The following is a 22649-nucleotide window of genomic DNA, read 5'->3' on the forward strand; positions in this document are numbered from 1 at the left end:
TTGCAGCACACTCCTCTCTGGTCCTAGAAGGTTTCCTTCCTGCCATGTCTACCTCCTCTCAGAGGAGTATCTCTCATTTCTCCATGGCATCTGCACACACACATTCCTGCCTGATCCTGCAGCCTGTCCCTGAACATGCTCCTTCCTTGAAGAACAAGTAAGCCATCTCCCCTCCTAAGGGTTTTGTGACACAGTCATCCTTCTTAAACCTACCTTATCAATTCCATGGAGAGAAAAACTCTTAAACCTGAATGGCTTTGAGTATCTCAAGTTGCTATGGAGTGAATAGAGACTCCTCCTACCTAATACTATTTCTAAAGGATGTTACAGTGAGTAACTCCTTCCTTCATGAGCAAAGCAGCCCCCATTGCTGCATGTGAGAAAGAAAGAAGCGGGGTTGGGAGAATATTTATTCCACACTTTATTAAACAAAGGAAAATTTGAGTGACATTCTGTACAGGAACTTTGCTTCTGTTCCAAACATCTACTTTAGTAAATAAAAGCCAATTAAAAGGGAGCAAAAATGAGATGCCTTTTGTGTTAGGATTACCAAACCAGGCTTCTCACTATACAAGAGGATGTCAACACTATTCAGTATTGCACTGCAGTTACACCACACTCTTTACAAATTCACTATTAACTTAAGAAGAGCTTATGTGGGAACACAAAGAAAAATCAATATTAATAATACCCCCAAAACTCTGAGAAGCATCATTTGCTATTACATATGTGGATTAATATGATTGAAACAAGCAACATCTGTTTTGCTGTTAAAAAGAAACATTCCAGAGCAGAAATTCAAGACAGTGATTTTAAAAGACAACATGCTCTGCCAAAACAGCTCCTGCAAGCAAAGTTAAACCCCAGCAGTATTTGGTTAGGATCAGACAATGAACAACCACAGGCTATGCACAATTGAAACACTCTAGCTCACCTCTCGTATTTCATGGCCAGCTCCTCTATATGACTGCAAGTCTTCCAGTATTCCTTCTGCATCCTTTAACACTACATTCACCTGATTATAAATTTCCTTTTCAGATTCTGTAGGTTGGGCATCTAAACAGCAGAACATATTAAATGTATATATATTTATTTTTAACAACAACACGGAATTCAATAGGCACACCATCACCTATGGGACAAATTCTTCATGCAGCAACTCATCAAGAATTTTCATTCTCTGAAGAGCTACTACAATGTATAAGGAACTCCAAGAGACTAATTGTATTCATTTTAGTAGTCTCTTCTTTTACCATCCCGACAATTCACTTGGATTCTATCTTCTTGACTTATTTAAAACTGAGTTAGGAGAAGAAATCCTGATGAGTTATCTTTATGACTATCATATAATCTCACCTTGGGGTGCAATAGAGGCTCACTGGAAGAAACTTAAGTAAGCACTCAAAAGACACGCTCACTGCAGACAGCACAGGAGGTGTCCATGTTTATTATTATCTAGAAACACTGCATCAGATTATTTTCCATCTTGTTTGCCTCATCTTAAAGTGCTTGGGAAAGGAGCCATATATGTTACTTCTAAACATATTTAATTCTCAAAATATATTCTTTACTGCACTCATTGCACAATCAGAGGTGAGAACAAAAAGACTAGTGTGAGCCTGTGAAGGGCTTTTTTCTTTTGTCCACTGTCTTTAAAGATACAAGCTGTCTCCTATTTTCTTCTAATTAGCTAAGGGATTCCCAAAAGTATATTGGGTCATAATTTCAAAAAGCTACATGCATATCTTTAAAGAAATGTGATTCTGTAAGAAGTATGTTTTGAGAAGAACCAACAAAAGGTTTTAACCTTTAAAAACAAACACCTAGGACAAGTATCTCAGACATGGTTTACCTAAACCAATTTTTTTATTCTTTTAGAATGCTGATGGAAGTTATAAGGTTAGTTCCTTTTAGACTCATATTTTAAAAATAATAAATTGTTAGTTACTAAAGCTGTTATTAAAAAAATCTACTTCTGCTAACATGGGCAAAATGCATTATGGAATAAATATAATTGTATTTTAGTCCATTATTTCCAATGCCAAAAATGAGGGTATTAACAATAGATTATTTTTATAAGGACAGACAGAAATTATTTAAGGACAATATATCCTCATGACTTTGTGCAGTTTGAAGAGTCTGGAAAATGTCTTTTTAGACGTGCTTTTTCCATGATCCATATGTACAAGTTCCCATGGAAGTTTAGGTACATCTTTACATTCAAAATAAAACTCCCACAGTATCTTAGTGTTACACACTAGAAAAACACAAGAGAAAACAAAGTTTGTATTAGGAGAAAATAAATTTCATATACATTGCCTGTCTGGATTTTGCTGTATTTTTTGCATGATACCTCTTATTTGAATGCATAGTTTAATGCAGAGTGGACATTACTAGCAAATATGCCTATATATAGACCTTGCAACAGTTTAACTGATATTTTGAGACACATCAAGAATTAGCACAGGTTAAAAAGAACCTGGTCACTCCTTTTAAAATAAATACATAAAAGAGCACCACATTGATTAGGCATCGAGTAAAAGTGGCCAGTGCTTTTCAGATCATCACAAAGGTCACATAATTTTGAAAGCTGCTGAAGACTGCTGTAAGAAATGAAGACAAAAAATGAGGGAAAAGAGCAGACAGGGAAGCACCAGCTGACTGGCAGCAGTTCATGCACGAACATGAAATGTTACAGTGAAATACAGACTAAGACTTGAAGCTCTGTAGCATTCCAGATTGTGCTGTTAAATAATGCAATCAAGACTTGTCACTTGGATTGTCTCACACTGAGAACATCTCCTGCCTATTTAATTTTTCATGCCATTTTTTTCTTTACCCTGTGTAGTAAGGAGAGTTCATTTATCAAGACTGGGAGGGGCGGAGCAGAAAGGCCCAAAAGAATTCCTGCTCCTCATTTCAAAACCCACCAACAAGCAGAACAGCTGAAGCACTAAGACCCTCCATGTTTAGAAATGAAAATCATCTCCCAGATACAAATTTAGTGATCTTCACTGGACAGCTGGCTAGGCAAATCAACACCATCATCACCTCTCTTAGTGCAGGATGTAAACAGCCAACCACTGTATTTCATTCTCTTAAAACATTCCAGGAAACTTAAACCAACGGTTGATATTTAATTTGTTGGGGTGGTGAGATTTTTTGTTTGTTTGTTTCGATTATTACTAACTTCTAAACATCAATCTATTTGAAACTCCAGTAGGTACAGAGTTATTTCTTTTGGCATATATTTCATTTTTGGTCAACCTAGTCCTCTTTAATAAAAAACATACGTAACATTTCCTCTGCCATCTCTAAAAGAGACGTCAAATTTAAAAAGCAAATTTAAATGATTTTAAAATCCCTTCACAACACATTTAAGGTGTTATTAAAATAGGGTGAAGAGGCATCATATAAAAGATCTTCAGGGCCTAATTCTGGCTGGCCCAGAGCAAAACTGGTTGATTTGCTTCCCAGTGCTGCTCAGGGCATTGTATTCTGAAAGCCCATCAAGGGAAGAAAGAGGGAGAGGTCCCTCTTCCTAAGCACTGTCACCATCTTGAATAGATGGAGGCAGCATTCCCATACTATGGGACTAGCACCCCTCAGTATGTACCTGAGGGCTCAAGCTACAGGACCTTCACTTCAGAATCTCTAATTGTGGAACCCCTCATCCCCATGGTGAAGTGCACAGAGAAGGAAAGGGAGTTGCACTTCTGGAGTTACTCTTGGCATCTAAGAAAAAACAGCCAGCAGTTCCAGGCATCCAAACAGAAGGATGAAGGAAATACACAATTTCATGGATTTCCCTTCTCTCCTGTCCATATAAGTTCCTGCTACAAGGTTACAACAAGGCTGTGCCTTTATCAGCAATGCCTTCCACAGAAAGAACAAACCCAGCCAGCACATCACAGCTCACTTAGATGTTCTGAGGTTTGATACTGTGGCCACAGGAGCTGAGCCCTGGTTATCAGGGCAACTTTACTATTTTTAATGCAATAGTAAGAAAAGACTGAGGTTCTCCAAGTAAATGGGAGTTCATCTTTAAATTAACTTGTGTTTGATCAGAATGTTACTGCACTAGATGCAATATACACTTAGAGTTCAGAATGCTCACACAGTAATGTATTAGACAGGAGACTTGAAACAATATACAAACGCTGTTATGTGAACTAAATACTACAAGAGTGAGACAACATATGGCATGCGGGGAACACACACATTTAGTGACTATTAAAATAATATTTGGCTAGCCTACAGAACTAGTAGAGAGAGAAATTTGGGGTTAAAAGTTTACACTGCACAGCAAACTATTTAAGCTGAGATTTTTCCCAGGGAAGAACACATCAAGTCATCTGAAACTGTCTGGGACAAAACTCACAAACAAGGGGAAAAAAAATGCCAGACTGCTGGAGATGAAATAATTTATTCATCTCTGTTGGCATTACTATGGAGAATGCTGTCTCTGTGGCTCCTCTGAAACCTGGCCAAATCCTCTGGAGATAATGCAGGATACTGTCAGCGCTAGCTTGATACCACCATCTCAAAGAACACTGTATTTTAGCTACTATTCAAATCAGTAAATTTGGAAAAGATTTGCAACTGTGACAGTAAAGACACCAATGTAAAAGTTGAGCTGTAAGTTTCCCACATTTTAGGTGGCTGTTTTATGTAAACAATATTGACCTGTACACTTTGCTTATGCTCTAATGACACTGCACAGACTTTAAAAGAATACTCAGGAGAACTATTTGTATCAAACAGGTAAGGTTAATGACCAAAGAAAGCATAAGTTTAACCAGTGCAGAGGCAAGGAAAAACCTACAGCTCATCATATCTTTTACAGGGATTCTGATAGTCAGTCACACCAATCACTGGCATCAAGCACCAAGATAAACATCTGGGGGGATACTAATGGTTAGAAGTCTAAAATTTGAAGTTTCTAGCACTACAAAGCTTTGTGAACATTAGGTTTTAGTTCTTTAAGGTACTGTGCAAGAAACATTGGAGCCTGCTCACATAAATGGATTTAAGAACAAAGGACTTCAAACTGCCTATTATTGAGTCAGGCGTAACACAGAATTGGCAAATTTGTTTTTAATACAGAGCTTACTTGTCCTTCCACACAAAACCACAACATTAAGTATCACAAGATTAAGTGCCAAGTCTTGAAGAAAGATCTTGGCTGTGTCAAAGCCAAGATCCTGTCAAGGCAAGCTATCTGAAACAGAGGAGAAAGAAGCATGGATACACAGTATAGCAGCAGAAACAAATGCAGAACAGGGTCCAAAATGAACAAAGAACAGTCTAACAACTCAGCCATAATATAAGTCACCTAATTTGACTGCATATGAAAGCATTTCATGTCAGCAACCTGCTTACTCTCATGCCAAATCCTGGTCATGCTCAAAACATGCATTTAAAACCAAAACTGATAGCTAAAAAATCTGTATTTAGAAAGAAAAAAATGAGCATTTTTTATTCCAATTTATTTAAGAACTATGCCTCTTCTATCCAGGTAATGTGCATTTCGTTTACTCCAATTAAGTTTTCAATATTTATAGATTAAGCTGGAGCTTCACAACTCCAGTGGCCTCATACATGAGTTCTCCCACTTCAACAGATTTTACCTAATATGACAATACACAAGAATTGGTCTTAGACAAATTTTGCTTTCTGATTTTTGAACACAGCCCTTGATAATCTTCCCTTTATGAATCATTTGTATGGCTAGCATCTTTCAATAACAATATATTCAGAAGAGACAAGTGATAAAAAATCAACACAACAGGGTAAGTTTAGAGAAGTTGTAACTTTAAATGTCACTGAAGCAAAACTATATTTCTTCAAGCATTTGCTTTCATATTATAAGTAATATAAAAAACTGCTACTGATTCATCAAACAACTGAAAAACAATTCAGGGGAAAAAAGATTTAATGCACCTCAAATTATCCATATCATAATACTTCATCAGTTTTTTATTACACTATTCCATTGTATTCTATTACATGGTCAAAATATACTTGAACATTAATCTTCTTATTTTATGCTTGCTGATGTACAGCTGGCTAAAGAAACAGCACATCCCAAAAGAAAGTAACTAAACATGCATAGCAGAAGCCAGCAACACTTACCTGCCATTCTTAGGCTATACTGTATCATGCAACAAAAACCAAAAGCAGAAATACTGACATATGTGAACCTTCTAGAACGCCTGGCATTGATCAGACAAGCTACATGTCTCTTCTTTTCAAAATCAATTTAATCCCTGTACATGTTGAGACTCCCTTTTAAGAAGGCATGAGGTTAAATTTCAGTGCCAGATCCAGTAAGGTTCACATATAACCTTTAACATGGTGATGCTGGAGCTATGGACAGCTGTTGTGAGCCAGTCTATGAAGCATTATTAAGTCACATTGGAAGTGATAAGAATCAGGTTTCATTTTCAGTTCTTCCTTTAAGGAGCATGGGACAAAATTCACAAATTCGGTAAGTCTTCAAATAATTACAACTATTCTAACATGTTGATTAAAAGTAGGCAGAATTTTGGTTTAAAAAACAAGAACCAAATCAGGTTTCAACAGTCAAATGTAATTTGAAAGCCCTTTCTGAAATAAAGATTTTACCTTTTAGGACCTCAAGATATTTTAGAACAGGTTATTGCTTTTGACCAAAGTTCGCTGAACAATTATCCATAGCTCAGGCATGCAAAGCAGTTAGAAGGATGGCAAAATGAAAACATACATTTAGTACAAGACAAATGCAGTCTACTGCAGGCAAAGAGTAATAGATATATAAAATCATCTTCTCACTTTCAAAATCAAGGAAAAAATTTGGCCCCTGCTCAAGGTCTGTGCATGTCAAAACTTTTAGAAGGTTCCCCATGTTAAGGTACCTGCCAAGACAAGAATGAGAGAAAAGAAAATTTTCTTTTTATAAGAAAGAACAGCCCAAATGTAGTTGATTGAAGCAGTGGGAAAAGAAGACCAGAGTTCCATCAGGTACGAACCCATCCTTCAGGCTGGGTGAAGGAACATCCCCACCTCGAGGAGGCACAGCTGGTGACCCCAGCAGTGCAGCTTTCCTGGAAGAAGTGACCGTGTCACCAACATCCTCACAGCTGCCCCTTTGGGAAAGGGGCAGAATCCAACCAAAGCCTTTGCCAGGGACTGTTCTGTCCCAGTACACCCTAGCACCAGTGTCCTGAGCAGGAGTACTGCCTTGAGGGCCAAGTACCAGATTTGAAAGCATTAGCCATGCTAGATTTTAACCTGATGGGACAGCAGAAGGAAAGAGCTTTAATTTTGTCAGCCCTTAAAATTGTGTCAGAAGGCCATCACAGAAAACCACATCATGATACATCACTTCAGTGTGCAGAAAATGCTAACAGAGATATGCCACAGACCTTTTACACAAGGTGCTTAAAACATCTGTGAAACTCAAACAGTTCCACTTCAGACTTTGTGATGTAAAAAAAAACAAACTGCACGATGAATGACCAAAGCAGGATCAGGAATGATTTAGCACTCACTCTTGTATATGAGAGGATTACAGTGAACAACTGCTCAGCACAGATTACTATGGCATACTGACAGAATTTCTCATTTCATGATTACTTGATTTGCAGGCAGATGGATGGACATCACTGACCACAGAGACCCAAAATGACTAAGCACATGGAAAGAAAATTTACACAGCAGCATGATGGTGGCTTGGCTACTACTGGAGAGGGGGAAAAAGGGAAAAAAAAAAGAACAGAAAAACCACATGCAACTCTTTCCAATTCCAACTTTGCAATTGAGTCCCCTGGCCTTCACTGCAGCAGGTATAAGCAACCCTACTGTTACCATTTGAAATGCACCAGCTGTGAAGGGCTGAGAGACTTACTTTCAAAATCCAAGAAAAAATGTGCTGCATTGTGGTCTATGTCCCTGGTTAGCACCTTAATGAGATTACCCATGCCAGCAAACCTAAAAATAAAAATGGCAAAATAATTTAGTTCCAATAACCATTTCCTATTTTAAGTACACGCCTGGGTCTCACTGGAGCAGGGCTCCCATCGTGTTTTGCACTCTGGATTCAGTTCGGGTGGGGAGCAGAACCTGTGCACTGTAGAGTGCATTTCCATGCCCCTTCTTCTTAGAGAGAAGCGATTGTTGAAAAACTGGAAAAGTTATAATCTTTGATGAAAATAAAGATATGAATTACTGGCTCTTTTTCATCTCTGTTTAATACATATGAAGAACATGTGACTTGTGATGACTGAGAAATTATTTTGCGTAACTGCAGCACTCAGTGCCAAACAAACCCATTATTGTTTAGGACAGAAAGGAATCTCAAATGGAAGTGGTGTCATCACAGCACTCTTTTACTACCTCACTGTAATCCAAAACAGATTTCAGAAAGCCTCTCAGTAGTAGTCATCTATGGCCAATGAACAGTTTTCCCATTAAGTCACAGAGTTACAAGCAAAACAAAAACCAGACTTTTCCAAAACCAGGAGAAAAATCAAGTTTCAACAGTTCTTCTTATGTTTGATGTCACATCCCAGCTAAAAGAAATGAAAAGTGGAAGAAAAATTAAATAGTTGTTAGATTAGTTGAGATCAGATAAATTATCAAAACAGTTTCAAATGTTACCACAAGTTTCAGAAATCAATACCTGCAGTTGGAGTATGAAAACTGCATTTCATAACAAAGCAGCCTTTTAATTAACCCTCCCCATCCCTCTGTAAACCATGTTTTACAGAGGCTGAAAATATACCTATTAACCATTGCTCTGAAATGCCAAGAGCTCATTAGAGTGCTGCTGCAAGACAAGCAAGACACGCCCAAAAAATCTCATCTCAAATTATTTATGAATAAGCCATGAACGATCTGACATTTGAATTCAAGAACAAAAAATATTTTAAAAATCAATTTTCAAATTAGTCTAACTATACCAACAAACAAGTATATGCTCTATTTTTTCCTGATTTTTACTTTTACTGAAGAATCATGTTCACCTGGAGGTAAGATAGCATGACACCAAGAATCATTACTTTATTAGGAGTCAAGGAAACTGAAACAATGTGAACTCAAAACAAAATGTTTAGCAAAACAAATTTTCAGAACCTGTGCTGAGAGAATTCCTTGGTCAAACTAAGAACAGCATACAATTTATTTTGTGGGATCTTGCAAGATTCAGCAACCAAACAAAGCTTGAGAAGGAAGGGGCAATTAATCCCAAATTTCTGAAAATAACCCAAGTCTTTGCTCTAACAACTTCTACAGAATGACCAAATGACTGCTAAGAATCTAGACTTTTAGCACTGTGACCTGGAGTGTAACCCAGGTGACCACAGGTCAGCAGCATGTCACCAGGAGGTGTGTGCTGGCTTTTTCACATGTTCAACCTTCTCCTTGGAATTCAAGGAAATACAAGACCTGCTTACTAATAACTTAAACTTATTTCCTACAAATTCAGATCACACTTCTCAGACTGTGAGAAGCACCTATTAAGTCAAGGAATTTTTAAATTTAAATTTAAATTAGGAATTTTTAAATTAATTTTTAAATTAATTTTTAAATTTTTTAATTAGTCCAGCTGAGAGACTCTTCTTAAAAACTAATCCATTAACACATGATTCTTCAAAGAGGCAGCTACTCCAGGACCTCCTATCCCATAGCATGGCAAACTCTTTTAAAGCTACACGTGCACCAATGATGTGTAAACACACATCAGTAGAAAGCAGAGAAATTACTTTTCCATATCTTTCAAGCATGTTCTGTAACACAGGACTGAATAAGCCACTTTGTATTTCAGTGTTTTCCAGATTATGAATGTTCTTCTTGTTGGGGAGCAGACAGAGGCACCCTTAAACAAAAATTTTCAACAGGGCCAACACAAAAAAAACAGAAGTAGAAGCCGCATAATGGTGACCCAGTTTACAGACTCAGATTTAAAAACCAAACCTCAATGTCAGAACAGCATATTACATATTTCAATTCCAACATTAACATCAAGCAGCAAACATGTGGCAGTGAATAGTGATAATGGCCTAAAGAGAACTCCTAAACCTGGAATTACTGCTGTGTTTCAGCTGCACCATCCCCTCCTCCAACAAAATATTCTCCATATCTCAAAAAAAAGCCTCTGTGTAGGTTTTGCCTTTTTTGATATTAACCAGACTCCAAAGAGTTCACAGACTCATGCATGTGGCTTAAATATTGGATAACATCACTTGTGAAGGTCAGAGTAGGGGCATGCTTATAGGGTTGAAATATTTTGAAGCTAAGTTCACAGAAGAGCACGAAGACACTGCAGAACAGATTGTTCCACTGAGCACCTACCACCTCCTAATACAAGTAGGGAGTTGGGGACTCGGTTTTGCAATACAAATACCTTCATCCCTCAGGAAAGCTTGCCAGGAAGAATATATGGTTTCTTTTCCAGGAGTTAAGTTTAACAAAGAGAGAAGCATAATACAAGTTCTGGCACTACAAAGGAATGGGCAATGCAATATTCAAGCAGAAGATGCAACTGATCTAAAGGTAACAGCTCAGTGAAGAGCTTCCCTGAGCAAAAGAGAGAAAATGATGATAATAGATTCATTCAACTATGACAGCAGCAAGATGACAAGATGTGCTGTAGGAATGTATTTCAATTTACATGAACACAAAGCTGCTTGAACACCTTTTCATAATGAAGTTCCCAACAAACTTCTCCCTTTGTGTGCTTATCGTACAGAAAAAATCTTGATAAATTTTAGTCACATCAAAGTTTTGCACACAAGATGTGCAATCACATTTGCTTTCTTAGCAGCAAAACAGTCACTGTATATTCAGGTTTTATGGAGTGCTGGGAAATCTAGCTGAAACTGGACAAACCCAGTATTACTGAAACTTGAATCAAGATGCACCATAACATTTACTTGACGATCTCAAGCATCCTTAAAAGTGAAAAACTACTGTGTTTTAAGAACTGTAAAAACAACTATTTCTCCCAGCTACAATCCAAAAAGACTTTAAGCCACGAAGAGCTTGAAAATTTAATTTAGGTAGATATTGAGAAGATGTAATTTCTCAAGCACTTTTTTGGAGGATGCTTTCTCTCAGCTTAGCATTCCAGGTAATGAATGCAAGAGCCAAAAGGTCAGAATCTACTCTTTTGGCAAAGCTAAGCATGCCCTTCTTGAGCTCTGAAATGACCTTTTGGAAACAAGGCCATGGTGCCCTCTGTGGAACTTCCCAGATTCATGGCAGCAGCTGCAGGTCAATATGCCACAGCCAAGGTTAGACAGCCCTTCATTTTTGTACATTATTTTCCTTCAGGAGGCATAGGTGAGCAGCAGGCAGAGCTGACCTGCTGTACTCTGAGGGAACACTACTGAGAGGGAAATTAAATTTGACCTTTCTGAGAAGGTGCTGTGTCAGCAGAATACCTGGACCAATCTAGAGTAAAGCAGCCTAGCTCAGAGATGCATCAGGCCCCTGACAGATAAAAAAAATAAACATTTACTAGACTCTTGTTCAAGATGGCCTATCATTTGCAATTTTTCTGGGCCCAAAACACATGAAAGAACAGAACACATGAAAGATTAGAGCTCTACTGGATCTAATACTAAAAAGGATGACAATTTGCAGATAGCATGAGAAGCAGTCTACAAATCCAGCTATTAACATTTAGCATCAGTGACCTCTTCTGCTATTTGATGCCCTGTAAAAGCACCACCAGCAGGAAGATTTTGGTAGTTCTGTGAATTACCTTGGATAATTAACTACATAGTGGGCATGCCCAGCCAGAATTAATTTACCAAGCACTCTTACAGTTTCCTTGCAAGTCCACAACTTCACCTGATTAAGTAAAATTACTATTTCAGATGTGGTTCCAGTTAGGAACCTGATACTGGGCTTCCACTGACTAGTGAAGAACATCTCCCAGCACTTACTGCACCTTTCTTGAGCACACTGCCAAACTGATCAGCTCCAGCTCAAGAAAGACCTAAGCCTGTATGAAGACCAAAGCCATCAGCAAGCCCTTCTGTTGATTTTGATGTCCTGTACCTGGGGTTTGTTTTGGAGCTGAACAGCTGATTTAGAGCACTGACTGGAGATGACCTCTGTGGGTGCTAAACCACCTTTTCACCCACAGCTCTTCCAGCACAAATGGAAAAAAATGCACACTGAAGCTGTGAAACTTACCAAGAAGAATTCTGCATATTGCAATCACTAACATCAAAATATTCACATGTCCAGTCTGCAGTACACTTTTTACTAGTAGTAAAAATAGTACTACCTATTTGTTTTTCCACAGCTTCAGAGCATCAACCTCTATCCGATTTTATTTGGCATTCTCATTCAGAATACAGTACACTTGAAAACCTGCAAGCCAATTTCTTTCCCAGAGGTATTACTGATTTAAAACATTTATAGTGCAGTGTCCAGAGGCAATTCATTAGGTAAACTAACAGCCTAAGACTCAGTAAAAGCACACATTTACGCCACTGAAGTTTTCTCCTACCACAAAAGCAACATCACAAGATCAGAGCAGAATGAAAACACTAGTTTCTGTCCAAAATCTGACTGTCCCTGTGAGGCTGCTCAGAATCCCTGCTGGCACGCTGTGCTCTCCAGCACAACACTTGAGCCACGTGGAGCAGGTTATGGGAAATGGGAGCACAAGCCAGGAACGTGGCTTAAACTTGACCTACTTGCAGAGGAAGACATACGGAATGCCACATTGGATTAGGATGATTTGGCCCATTACAGCCTTATGGGGCTGTGTGATGCTGCGTGCAGAGTCCTGATCAGACAAGCGGAAAGCAAAGGCATATTTTCAAAACAAGCCTTGCACGCATGCCCTTCCTGTGGAAAACATCCCCAACACATTTCAGTGCCCCCAGCCCCCAGGCCAAGCCCAGGGGAAATGTAATAGAAATAGGCAACGCAAGTAAATTCATCTGAACACCAAAGAAATTTCCTCTCTCACACCTGGAAGAAAAACTGCATTAACAAAGATGTTGCTTGCAACTGGTGAGCAGCTGGAGAACTTACTCTCATAACAGGTGAAACATTACAAAGGTGTTCGTAAGTGATATTTTCTGCTGGTGTTTTGTTCTATTGCAAGAATAATGTGCTTTCAAACTAGTTTAAAAATACAATTAAATAAACCAATTTAAAAATTATTTGTGATCCCTGAAGAAACTCTGCTTTAAGAAAACATCAGCTTACCTTTTGGACATGTATAGGCTAAAATCCACAGTATGAAAACTGCACTCCCTGAAAACCTCATATGTAATTAAGCACAACACTATATGGAAAGCACATCTAATGAAGCAACAAAGATTTTGTTCCATGGATTTGAGTCTTAAATTTTCATTTGGCCACCTAAATGTAGCATAAACCTCCAATTCAGAGCTATTTTTGGCAAAATAATAAGTAAAAAACATGTACAGCATTAGAAATCTAGCATTATAGTGAAATGTTATAACACTTGCAGTGTTACTACATAAAAAACACTGTCTCCCTATACTGTTTTTCTAGAAGGATAATCCTATCAGCCTGTTTTCAAGGCTTATTGAACAGTATCTAACCATGAACAGGGAGAAGGGAAAAAAAAAAAAAAGAGAAAAGCAAAAAGAAATGAGGCAGTGGATAGGTGCCTGCCCACATCAGCTGAATGCAAGGCAGCCCTTAGCAACACATGGCATCACAGCCTGGCAGCCTATGGGAGCCCGTGTGGCTCTCCCTGCCAATGAAGCAGCAAAGCTTCACAACCAGGGAGAACATTTCTGCCCTCCACCTGACATGCTAGAGACTGCTGCAGAGATGGAAACAGGCTGGTAAAATGCACTGCGGGAATCGCTCTTTTCTGATGGCTGCAACACTCTCCCCAGATACAAATGTGTTTTTCCTAGACTAATGCATATTTATTTCTCTTCTGAATAGTGCTAGAGCAGCAGAGATGCCTTCTGACACATTCCAATTTCATCTATTGATTTTAGTGTTTTTATAAAGTAATAAAGATCTGACATGATACAAAATCCCAAAGTAATATACATATGAGAAAATAAATAATTAGAATCAATATTAAAAAAAATAGTAGCTATCACTCATTATCACCATTAGATTTAGGAAGGCGAAGCTTGGTGTCATTAGCTTGAAGCAAGTTATATTTTGGATAAGCTGGTTTCATATTAGGGATTCATCATAGCTCTGGTAACATCACTAATACAAGGCAACAGCTCAAATTGTGTCACCTGTGTAAATCTGCTGAATCAAACACGAGTGAAGTGCCAGAGCCACCCCCAGTTCTGCACAAAACATGCAGTTTTCCTTCATTGATGGACAAGCTTTTCAAGCAAGCATTAAGACTTCAGCAGTTTTTACAGACACTTTTGGGACAGATGCCCAGTCCAAACCCACGCCCAGACCTGCACATGGCTCTGCACTGCTGACACCCAGTGGCCACAAACCAGGGACTGAAATCAACCACAAGAAGAGTGAAATACATGCAGGCCAAAAATCCCCCTCCAAACCCCCTAAAACGCCTATATCTGAATTATTTGGGCTTCAATCAGTAGCATCTTATCTGAAAAGTGGAAAACAAATGATACAGTCAGATAGGAAATGTTACTGTACAGAAAAGTAAGTATTCAGACTACACAGTATTCAGACTACTGAAAAGCTGTTTGAAGCTGCCTTTGATGTCAATTCATTTGGCTAAACTGACTTTGATACAATAACCTGTTTTAGCTGAAGTTGTTTTGGCTTTTGGTTTTTTGGGGTTTTTTTTGAGATCACACATCATCAATAAAGTCGCATTTAGAACAAAACTGAATTCAAAACTTGTCATATCAGGAGGATGGAGGTCTGCCAGGGAAAACAGACTAGTGAATAGACTCGCATTCCTCAAAACCAGAATTGTAAAGTACGGTCAGAGGAGTGTTTATTCAGTCCATTTTTCCTCTTAGAGGAAATCAAGGGAAAGGCACTGAAGAATCCACAGTTTCTTTAGAAGTAGACTTAGAGCCTTGTTAATTTGGGAACAGTCTAGTGGCACAGCTGACACTGAATAACGTATTTGACAGGGGCTACAATAAAATAACTAAGCATGCTCACACAAGTCTGGAATAAACCCAGTTTGTCTGTAAGAATTACGCTTGTTTTTAAAACAGAACTTGTATTGAATAGGGCAGAGACTATGCTCCAGAAATCTGCTCTGATTTACTCTTCAACAAGTAACTGCACAATTTTTCCAAGCATGAACCTGGGGTTAAAAAGTAATTAATTACGCCTTCCTTTTTCAAAAGAATATAATATGCTTCAACTTAATTCTGCAAAACGCTCTTTTTAATTCCATTACATCGCAGCCACCGGGAAAACCCACCTTTTCCATTCAGTTCAGAGACATTTCCACTGGAGGGCAATTCCCACTCTGCTCTCCCCTCCAGCGCTGGGGCCGCCTGCAGCGCCGCGGTTCCCCAGCAGAGGGCGCGGCCCGACCGCTGCAGCTCCGGGGAAGCTGCGGCCGGCGGCTCCGAGGGATCCCAGCCCGGCCCAAAGGGATCCCCACGGCCCGGCCGAGGGATCCCAGCCCGGCCCGAGGGATCCCAGCCCGGCCCGAGGGATCCCCACGGCCCGGCTCCAAAGGGATCCGGACAGCCCGGCCCAAAGGGATCCCCACGGCCCGGCCGTGTCCCTCTGCCCAAACACCGCGCTCACACTGCCGTTATCCTGGGGGATCCCGAGTCTGCCTTTTCTCAAAGTAAACTGGAAATGTTTTTATCAGGTACATAAAGATACAAAAACCACCATTTACTACGAGCTGTGGCAGATTTACACTTTTTTAATTCTTTTAGAGAAAAGCTGCTCACTCTATGAAAGATGGTATGCCTTTAGAACTGTGCTATACTACCACATTACTAAGAAAGTTTCATATTTCCAGGATGTCAGCCTATAATTTAAGAACCCTCAAGCTCTCATCTCCAAAAAACAAAAAAACCCAAACCCAATAATTTGTATGGTAAATCCTCCTGCCAATCACCTCTGTATAAAGAAAAAAAATCAAAACCCCAACCAAAAATAAAGTAAATAAAAAAAACCCCAAAACTAAATCTACCATTTTTATCTAAATGCTAAAAAAAGAAGTATGTTTTCAGTTCCTAACTTCCTAACTTTTCCAGTTGATGTGCCATTTCCCAGTTCATATTTCACAAGAGAAACAGCATTCCTCTTCCAGCCTAGTCAGATTTGGAAATGGTTTTCTTTCAGAGGAGCTGAATTCCCATCTATCAGTATCAGAGCTGGGGGAAGCTGCACTGAGGATCTCACAGCCTTGGCAGTGCTGCCATCTAATGCACCAGGACAAGGAGTACAAGCACCCACATCACTGCAACACTCAGGTAAAATGTTTTCTCCGAGTTCAGTTCCAAAAATGTTGCATCCCTTCAGTGCCTTGGCTTGCAATCCTGCACTAACGATGTCGTGACAAATTATCTCATCATCAAGCTGATGGATATAAATAGCCATTAACATATTCCATCTCAAGGGACTTCTACTGGAATGTACAGTGCTCAACCACAAACCTTGTGTATGAACCTGACACTGACTGTGCATCTGAGAATTCAGTTCAGTGACACAGCAGCTCTGAAATACCAAGGATGAGAGGAAGGCCTACGGACTTCCAAATCATGAAGCTGGAAGGGCAGGTTTCCCTATTCCAGGAGAGCTTTCTGATTATTCTGTGGACTTTCCTTTTTCTGAGACACCAGTCAGACACAGTATGTTTGCAGGATACAGAAGGCTAATGAAGCACATCAAGATGATGATGGTAAACAGAGGATGAGTAGCAGGATGATGCTCCTTCCCATCCCATCTGTTCTCAGAAACAGTAACAAACAGACAGGCAGTAGGCAGGGCACAGGGATAAAACTGGTCTCTACATGGTTGTTTATTTATTTGAAGTTTCAAAAGTGACTCCTTGCAAGATCAAGGATCTACAGCCATCCTTGTTACACCCAGTTACTTCTTCAGATCCTCTCAAAAGACATACCACCAACTACTTTTACTGAACATGGAGAATTTCTCTTGTTGGAAAGCAAGTGTTAAAAAAATCCCAACTAAATAAAAAAAACCCCACCTGACCAGACTGGTGCTAGTGGTCTGCTACACATTATGGTCCAGATTTATATAGTGTGCAAATATGATAATTTTTTTATCCCATTTTCCATTTCTCCATTCATCTCAAATGTGCACACATTTTATTTTAACCTTAAAATCAAACTAAAGGTACTCAGTAAGGCAAAGATATTATAAGACAGTTCTCATCCACCTGCTGGAAATATGGAGAAACATGTTATTCTTCAGTGATATCATACAACCTGAAATCCATTAAGATCAGTAACAAATAAACAGAATATCATGCAGAGTTATGATTTTCTGCAGTGGTCCATCTGTGAACTCTACAGATCCATCTCATCTCATCCCACAACAAGTTTGCAGCAGTTCCTGGGGAAAACCAGGTACACAGGCAGAATGGAAAGGCATCAAGAATACTGAACACCTTTAATAATCACATCTGGCTCTGAAAAACACTCCAGCTGAAAATACATACTAGAAGAACCACAAATACATGTTATCCCTGTTCCTACTATTCCTTAAGCACCTGCTCACACAAAGATTTATGTTTCACTGAATATTAAGCTTTTTTTCAGGTTTTAACCTTATTCAACAGCAACATCTAGTTCAGTTTGTCCCATTCTTTAAAACTTAACCAAACTTTTCCATGGTCTTCAGTTCTTTACATGTTGCTTGGGTATGGCTTGTCAGTCCCTCCCAACTCTGAACACTGGAGGTTCCCTGATCTATGATGCTGTCAAGCATCTGGCAGTTAACTTTGTCTTGGCATAACTGGAGAAACTGAAAGCATCAGGAGTCTGTCACCTCAGCTTCTACTGAACTGGACACCACATCACCTTGACGTACAAACATTCTCCCCTTCAATACCTGAAACACTGCTGGTTCCTAGTTTCTTCAAAGAAAAAAAAAAGTTATTTGCCATTTGCTGGACAGCATTCTTCTTCCTGCAGACAGTATCATTCCCAGCAATGCAGCCTGAGTTTTCCTAGTTTTTCTGGACTCTCACCTTCCTAAGCAGAAGTAGCACTGCTCTAGTAGAGGAATAAGTGGAGTTGTGAAAGGATGTGCAAAACCAAGTGCACACATGCAGAGGGAAGAAAGATGGTGATCCTGGAGCCTGATGGACCCATGGTCTGACCCACTTTAGTGACTTTTATAATGTTTAATTTGTAAATGCACACAATGCGATAAATTAAAAGTCTGCACTAGTTCCAACTGCAGCTTTAACAATACCCTCAAGGACTTTGTAAGTAAAAGCTATTAAAGGAACAAGGTACTACTGCTACTCCCCCATGGGAGCAGAGATCCACCTGCAGCCTGGAGGGGGAGGACCCTGCACTGGAGCAGGTGGATGCTCAAAGGAGGCTGTGACCCTGTGGGAAGCCTGTAGTGGAGCAGGCTCCTGGCAGGACCTGTGGCCCTGTGGGGGACACTGGAGCAGCCTGTTCCTGCAGGACTGCACCCCATGGAAGGGACCAACACTGGAACAGTTTGTGAAGAACTCGGGAAGTTTGTGTAGCCCTTGGGAAGGACTCATGTTGGAAAAGTTTTTGGAGGACTGTGTCCTGTGGGAGCGACATCCCACACTGGAACAGGGAAGGGCTCCCCTCCCTGAGGAGAAAGCAGCAGCACCAGAAACAACCTGTGAGGAAGTGACTGTAACCTCCATTCACCACCTTCCCTGAGTGAGCAGGGAGGGGTGAGGTAAAGAACTGGGGATAAAGTTAAGCCTAGTAAGGAAGGAGGGCTCAGGGGAAGGAGCTCTAAATCAAATGGTAAGAAATTCAACTGATTTTCCTAAGCTGAGTCTGTTTTGCCTGTGACAGCAACTGGTGAATGATCTCCCCCCACCCTTATCTCAATCCATGAGCTTTTTGTTGTATTTTGTCTCCCTTCTCCAACCCGGAAGGGAGTGACAGAGTGGCTTTGGTGGGCACCTGATATCTAGCCTGGATTAATCCTCAGCACAAATCTATTTAACCAGCTCCCCAGAATTCAATGGATTTTTGATGATTAATCAAAATCAGAAGAAAAATAAATCCTACCTCATGTTTGATACCATTACCTTCCCAATGTGACAGAAGATTAACAGCTGTGCTGGCAAAGCACAATAAACATGAAGTATAACACAGACACTATGCAGCAGCTTAGATGAGAAGCAGCAGGTTATAAAACTAAGAGCTAAAACCTTCCCATGAGCATGTGCTAACTCTTCAGTCTCACAAGCTGGTTCAGAGTACTGGTTTCTGGCATAAGGGATCTGGTTCAGCTACACAGTAGCTTTACTAAAAAGACAGAGAGAAAACCCACCAAAATATTATCTCCTCATTCAAACACTTCAAGAAGTTGCACGGTCTTCTAGGGTGAGTGCACAAGGTGGCCAAACCACTTTGTGTATAATAGAAATGCCTTCTTTGAAGTAATGAGACTTCACATCACTCTGGTGAAGAGTTTTCAAAATCAGCCTCGCCAGGCTCTGTGGTGAGGCCCTGTGGAAGCAAAAACCAAATCCTTGCAGCCTGGCTTAGCATCTTGAAACACAGAGGCATAAATTCTGTCAGGGATCAGGACTCCCAGAAACCACAAATCTCAAGAGTTCTTGAAGGAAAAGAAGGAAAACAAGTTCTTGCAAGGAAAATTACTAATATTGAAAGAATCCCATTTTCTGTCCTTTAACATACTACAATTTTGCTTATTTGTCAGCAGTTTTCAAGCAGGTTAAGGTTTCAGTTCTTACCTACAGCCAGTGCTGCACTCTGTTCTTGGCCTCCAGTCTGTTTTAAAAAGAAAAAAGAGATTACGGAAATTAATTCTTTTACACCAAAAGTCTTCAATGCAATGTAATGTGACCTTGGAAGAGCAAACACACATCTGCTCCAGACATACTGTTCTTATGTATCTACTTCATAAACATAGTCCTGGGATCCAGGACTTTTACAAAATATGCTAAGAAAATGTCATTCAGAACTGTGTTTTATCTCTAGGCATACAAATAAACAGGGAATGCCATTGTTTGGCAATGAATGTGCTTCCAGGGAAAAATGCTGCCATATTAGACAATGCATAAACATATATATTCCAGAATAAATTTAATAACTACAGAGTCAAAGCTGCAATAAAATACCAGTGGCAAACTGTTCTGCTTGCATTTCACATTGCTTTAACAAGAAAATCACACAAGATTCTAATCCAACCACACAAATGTGCACTTGAAAAAATTCAAGGCTTGCATGCTGACCTCCAAAGAAGGCATTTTCAAGTCACTGAAAACCATTTGCTTAACAAAGAAAACTAGTGTTCTTGGACAGCCTCAGTGTGCTGCACACATCATTACCACCGTCATAACATGGTGAAAAAATTATGTTAATAGTACATTTTAAAGGAGAAGATATGGAGTATTACAGTAACTGCAAGCTTCACAGGAAATAATAGTGTAGTATTAGCTAGGAAAGGCTCAGCACAGGCAAGAGGCAGCGTGGAGACTATAGTGAGAATGACTCTTCACAGCCCAGAGAACTGAACATAAGCAAAGCCATGACCATCAAAAACATAACAAAAACAGTTACAGCTGCAGAAATTTAACTCTCCATTCTTTTCAGTGCACACATCTCTATCAAAGAAGTTTTCTCCTTGACCAGGCTTAAGTTTGGGTAGCAGCTGCTTTTGGCTTTTTCCTATTGACTTCAGCTTCCCCTTACTTTCTCAGAAATAAGGAACAGCCAGTACTTCAGGACAACAAGGTAAACACAACACTGTCTTCGTAGGAGCTGCTGCAATTCTCTAAAATGCACCCACTCTCATTAGGCATATTTTAAATATGGTTGGCTTTTTTTCCCCTTCTCATGACTTCAGACTGCTCAATTTGTGCTTTGAGACAGCCCAACAAAAATAAAACTCTGGAAATTGCTAGTCCCTGCAGGTCAAGCCTGAACACAGCTGGCATTGCAAAGGGAAACTGAAACCAAAGCACGACCCAACACTACTCTAAGCTAATTTCCTGAAAAAGAGTGAAAGAAAAGTCAGATAGGACTGAGCTATAAACAAAAACAAGAAGCCTAAATTCATTAGAATGAGCAGACTACAGAAATAAATTTGAAAATGAAAGAACGCCCACTGTAGCAGCTAGCTTAGGGACTTTAAAAAAAAGTGTCCTCTAATGGTACTAGTTAATTTCTACAGAAATATACGTATTTCCAACTGATAGAATTATTAGGAAAAAAATGAGGTCAGGTCTTCCCATCTTTCTGGAAACAATGCTGCACACATAGAGACATAAGCACTTACCACCTGCAAGAACAACCTGCTGATGCTCAGGTGGCTTGTCCTGAAGGCTTCAATGAATGAGTGGAAGTTAATAATTAACAAAGCCTTCTAGGACTCCTGTGGTAATGAAGGCAGGAGGAGAACAGCAAAGCCATTAGGCAAAAGGGAAGCAGCCAGGAAAGTTGAGAATTGTAGGTCAGTTGGACTATCATCAATAACAGGCAGAGGGATGTTAGCACAGGAATCCATTAACTGGTTTCCCATCTTTCAGTACCTATGAACAAGCCTCTGAGCAAAACAGCTCACACTGAGCAGCGCTGATGCTGCCGCTTGGTTTATACTGGCAAGCTGACAGGTATTTGATTTTTTTACATAGTGGGACTTCACATCACGGTATTTTAAATTTATCGGTTAGCACTGAGCAATACAATAAAGCACTGCCTAAATGGGCAAGAAATTGACTTGCTGATCTCTAGTCAGAGAGAAACACCAGCAAAGACGCATTAAAAATAGACAGATGTGAAATGATTGGTGTAATGGATTCTTTACAGAATTAATTTTTGCACTTTGGATGCACCTTAATTTAGACTAAATAGTTTCTAAGTGAAGAACTCTTTCAGGTTCAGCATGCACTGTCTGGGCTTTCATGCTGGGATAGAGGATTTGCAAAACCTCTGAGCTTCCTTCTGACTTATCCTCAAAGTTTAGATCTGCAGATTATTATAGAAATACCACAAACAGGCACAAGATGAGACATGCAAACTATACAACTTAATAGGTAGTGAAAACTGAATAATTTAGACACAGCATTTTTCAATTCCTTGTGATTCTGAGGTAGTCAAATATTTAATGTTACATTACAGAGAAAAAATGTTCTGGGCAGGAAAATTAGCTTTACTCAATGGGTTACAGCTCATAGAGACAAATAGCAGAGAGATTAATGCATCCCATCCCAGGGATCTCATTTAGACACACAACCCTTCAACCCTTCCCTTGAACTGCAGCCTAACTTCACCACAGCAGAAATAGGCCAAAGCATATGCCAATATCTCAGGCCAACTACAACAGAAATTTGAAGAATTGTCACAACAGCTGAAGAACCGAAATGGAAAACTGTCTAGAGCCATCAGAGAGGGACAGTGAACCATCTGAGCTGCAGCATAACACAAACAAAACCAAGCTTCAGTTTGTCAGAGCAAAAGCCTGCAGCTGACAAGTCAAATGGTACCCAGATAAAAAAGATGCAGAAAGTAAACTTGGCATCA

General features: G+C 39.6%; 1 protein-coding gene across 6 annotated transcripts in view; it reads right to left on the reverse strand.

The window, feature by feature from the left end:
- Nucleotides 1-22649, reverse strand: part of CYRIB (CYFIP related Rac1 interactor B) — a 93712-nt gene that overhangs the window by 10428 nt on the left and 60635 nt on the right. The window contains exons 3-6 of one of the 6 annotated variants that reach the window (XM_039715421.1): nt 19859-19895; nt 7889-7971; nt 6814-6896; nt 935-1056 (exon numbers count right to left, since the gene is read on the reverse strand). In XM_039715421.1, the coding sequence (XP_039571355.1) occupies nt 935-1056; nt 6814-6886 (195 nt within the window). In that variant the 5' untranslated portion in view covers nt 6887-6896; nt 7889-7971; nt 19859-19895. Of the gene's footprint in view, nt 1-934; nt 1057-6813; nt 6897-7010; nt 7815-7888; nt 7972-19858; nt 19896-22649 lie in introns of those variants that run through there. The other 5 variants (XM_039715425.1, XM_039715420.1, XM_039715423.1 and 2 more) reach the window with 5 other exon arrangements.

The sequence above is a fragment of the Passer montanus genome, unplaced genomic scaffold, assembly GCF_014805655.1.
Source record: "Passer montanus isolate IOZ18808 unplaced genomic scaffold, ASM1480565v1 scaffold33, whole genome shotgun sequence".
Taxonomy (NCBI): domain Eukaryota; kingdom Metazoa; phylum Chordata; class Aves; order Passeriformes; family Passeridae; genus Passer; species Passer montanus.